Source organism: Pediculus humanus, genomic scaffold (assembly GCF_000006295.1).
Source record: "Pediculus humanus corporis 1103172107382 genomic scaffold, whole genome shotgun sequence".
NCBI lineage: Eukaryota > Metazoa > Arthropoda > Insecta > Psocodea > Pediculidae > Pediculus > Pediculus humanus.
The window spans coordinates 654,662-657,462 of NW_002987009.1; the positions used below are offsets into that span (position 1 = coordinate 654,662).

General features: G+C 19.9%; 2 protein-coding genes across 2 annotated transcripts in view; both read right to left on the minus strand.

The window, feature by feature from the left end:
* Window positions 1-1,367, minus strand: part of Phum_PHUM027650 (uncharacterized protein) — a gene marked incomplete at both ends in the record, with an annotated part of 5,457 nt that extends 4,090 nt beyond the window's left edge. Inside the window, 3 exons of the mRNA XM_002422963.1 lie at window positions 352-453; window positions 899-974; window positions 1,300-1,367. Of these exons, the coding sequence (XP_002423008.1) occupies window positions 352-453; window positions 899-974; window positions 1,300-1,367 (246 nt within the window). The remainder of the gene's footprint in view (window positions 1-351; window positions 454-898; window positions 975-1,299) is intronic.
* A 698-nt stretch (window positions 1,368-2,065) lies between these two features.
* Window positions 2,066-2,801, minus strand: part of Phum_PHUM027860 (DNA double-strand break repair Rad50 ATPase, putative) — a gene marked incomplete at both ends in the record, with an annotated part of 2,725 nt that continues 1,989 nt past the window's right edge. Inside the window, 4 exons of the mRNA XM_002422964.1 lie at window positions 2,066-2,156; window positions 2,255-2,457; window positions 2,562-2,693; window positions 2,768-2,783. Coding sequence (XP_002423009.1) covers window positions 2,066-2,156; window positions 2,255-2,457; window positions 2,562-2,693; window positions 2,768-2,783 — 442 coding nt within the window. The remainder of the gene's footprint in view (window positions 2,157-2,254; window positions 2,458-2,561; window positions 2,694-2,767; window positions 2,784-2,801) is intronic.

Consider the following 2,801-nt stretch of genomic DNA (forward strand, 5'->3'; position numbering starts at 1 on the left):
CTAATTGGTCTTTAATTACATCCTGCAATTTAAAATTTGTTATCAAATATTTATTTTAAAATTATTTTGCATTGTCAACAACTCAAATTAAATAATAAATTATTTCTAATTAATAAAAACTAAAGAAATAAATAAAAAAAAAACTTTTTCGAAGCGTGAAAAGTAAAAATTTAAACATTAAAAATTTTATTAATATTTTACAAAATTAATTTTTAACAATATTAATTAAGCATTATCATCTGTATTTAGAATAAATAATTTAATTTTATAATAAAAAAAAAAAAGCATTTAAAAATAAATATAAAGGATTAACTTTGTTTAATATGAAAAAAAAAATAAATTTCGACTTACATCAGGTAAAGGCATAAATGAGCTATCTGAAATATGTTCATTTTCTTGGAAACTCTCGAAATATGTTTCCATTTCAGGTTTCAAAAAAAAATATTTATTAATCTGAAATAAAGCACAAAAAATAAATTAAAAATTTAAATATATGCATTAAAAATTTTTTTAAAGAAAAAAACAGGTATAAAAAAAAAAAAAGGTAAAAATTTCTCATGTATGATTTTCTTATTTAACAATAATAAATTATAATATTAATCATGTTTGACAATTCATTTAAAATTCTATGTAATTAATTGTATGATAAAGTGGGGAAATAATAGAATTATAAATTCGAAAAAGATAAAAAATAAAAAAAAATATTTTACTGTTTTGATTACTTTGTCTTCAATTACTTTCATGCATAATTCCACCTTGAAATATATTATTTAAATAAAAAAATCAAATTTAAACACGTTAGTTTATTCTTTATGTGTAATTAAACAATAAATAAATTTATGATAAATACATAATTCTAGCCATATGTTAATTGCAAAACAAGAAAAAGGTCAAATACCGGTGCCAAATCAAATCCTGCTAAAATAACGCTATCTTTAACTTGGAAATATGCCCAACATTTTTTTAAAATTTCTCTAAAAAAAATCCAGATTTAATATATAGAAAATATTTCATAAATATTTTCTTATTTCATAAAGTAATTGTTTCATGATAAAAATACATAAAAAATTATTTTATGTTTTCAAATTGGACATACATAAAAACACCTTTATTTTAATTTGAATCATAACTTCAAGGACTCGACATTCTTAAAATTTCATTGATTTTATTTTTTAAAAATTAACTCTCATTGGAAATGTTTTATAAATTATTTATTGCACATTTTAATCGTTATTTAAAACTTTTTTCCATAAATCAATACGTACTTACTTATAAAATTGTTATAGCATATTATAATACATGTGGCACAAAAAACACACTTTTGGCCTATTCACGGATATCACGTGATGTAATGGCGGCTTTTTCATTTGGTTATTTAAAAATAATATTTCGCGGTTTTTCAACAAAATTTATGTTATCATAAAACTTGTCTCACCCGTAATAGTCTTTAAACAGCTGTTTAAAATTTATTAACTGAACCTAAACAAAAAAATAATATAACGGGTACAATAATTTTAATATACTTACTTAAAAATTTTTTTTTTTATAAAAGTATATATAATTAATTCATTGATTTTTTTTTGTTATTAAAATTTATTAATTTAAAAGCATGACGTCACAGGTACCTCGTGCAGAAAATGTTAAAAATGTATTGTTAATACCTTTTTTGAGTAATTAAAAAACAAAAAAACTGATGTTCGATTTGTGTTTTGTCTTTAATTATTTTTATCATAAAACTTAACCTTTAAATAATCTTAATTAATTAATTATCTTATTTTTAATTTAATTTCGTAAAATATTTTGCAACCATAATTTGTGTAATTTAAAAATTTCATTTTGTGCAATTAAAAAATTTTAAACTGATGACGTCAAATTGATTTTAATACTTTAATTAATATCAATAAAAAAAAATATACAATAACAAAATACAATGTGTGTGTATCTTTTAAATTTGTAAAAGTTCTTACAAATAGCAAAAATAAAAATAATATTATATAAATTATTAAATAATTACAGGATTTCCTTTGTATTTTTAATTACTAATTAAAGTTAAGTATTAATAATGTTATGAATAATTAAAACAGTCTCCAAATTTGTCTAAATATTTCCTTTTGTCAATTTTATCAAGAGTCGATGAAACTCTTTTTAAAGATGATCTAAAAAAAATAAAAAATAAATAAAAAGGTTAAAAATAAAAACAATATTTTCAAGTTTTTTTTTATACAATGGATAATAATAATCGTTTTTCAATTACTTATTAAATATTTTTTTAGATAATCTGGTATAAACATCATTTTGTTTTCGAACAACATCAACCAAACCGGGATAATTTTTAGTTTTAGCTATTTTTAATGCCGCAGCACTCGTTTTCATTTTTTTATGAGTTAAATTTTCATTTTCACTATTTTTATTTTTTCTTTTCTTATCAGGCATTTTTAAATCGAATCCTGTGGCAGCCTAAAGAAAAAAAAATTATAATTTTTGACTTTTTTTTTTTTTTTTTTTAAAAAACTATTATATATTGTATTTTAAATTTAATTTTTATAAAAAAACTCTCTTACCTTTATATCTGCTAATAAATTAGGATCTTGCCAATCTGGTAAAGAAGTTTTATCAACGGTTTTTTTTTCTTCTGCATTTTCAACAGGATTACCATTGCTGTCTCTCGGAATTATTTTACCGTGAAAAGGACACTGAAAGTATAATTACAATAATATTAAAAAATGTCTTTTCTTAACATTGTATTTTGCTTTGATTAAGCGAAAACCTTATTTCTGTCCATTCTAGGACATAATTTTCCA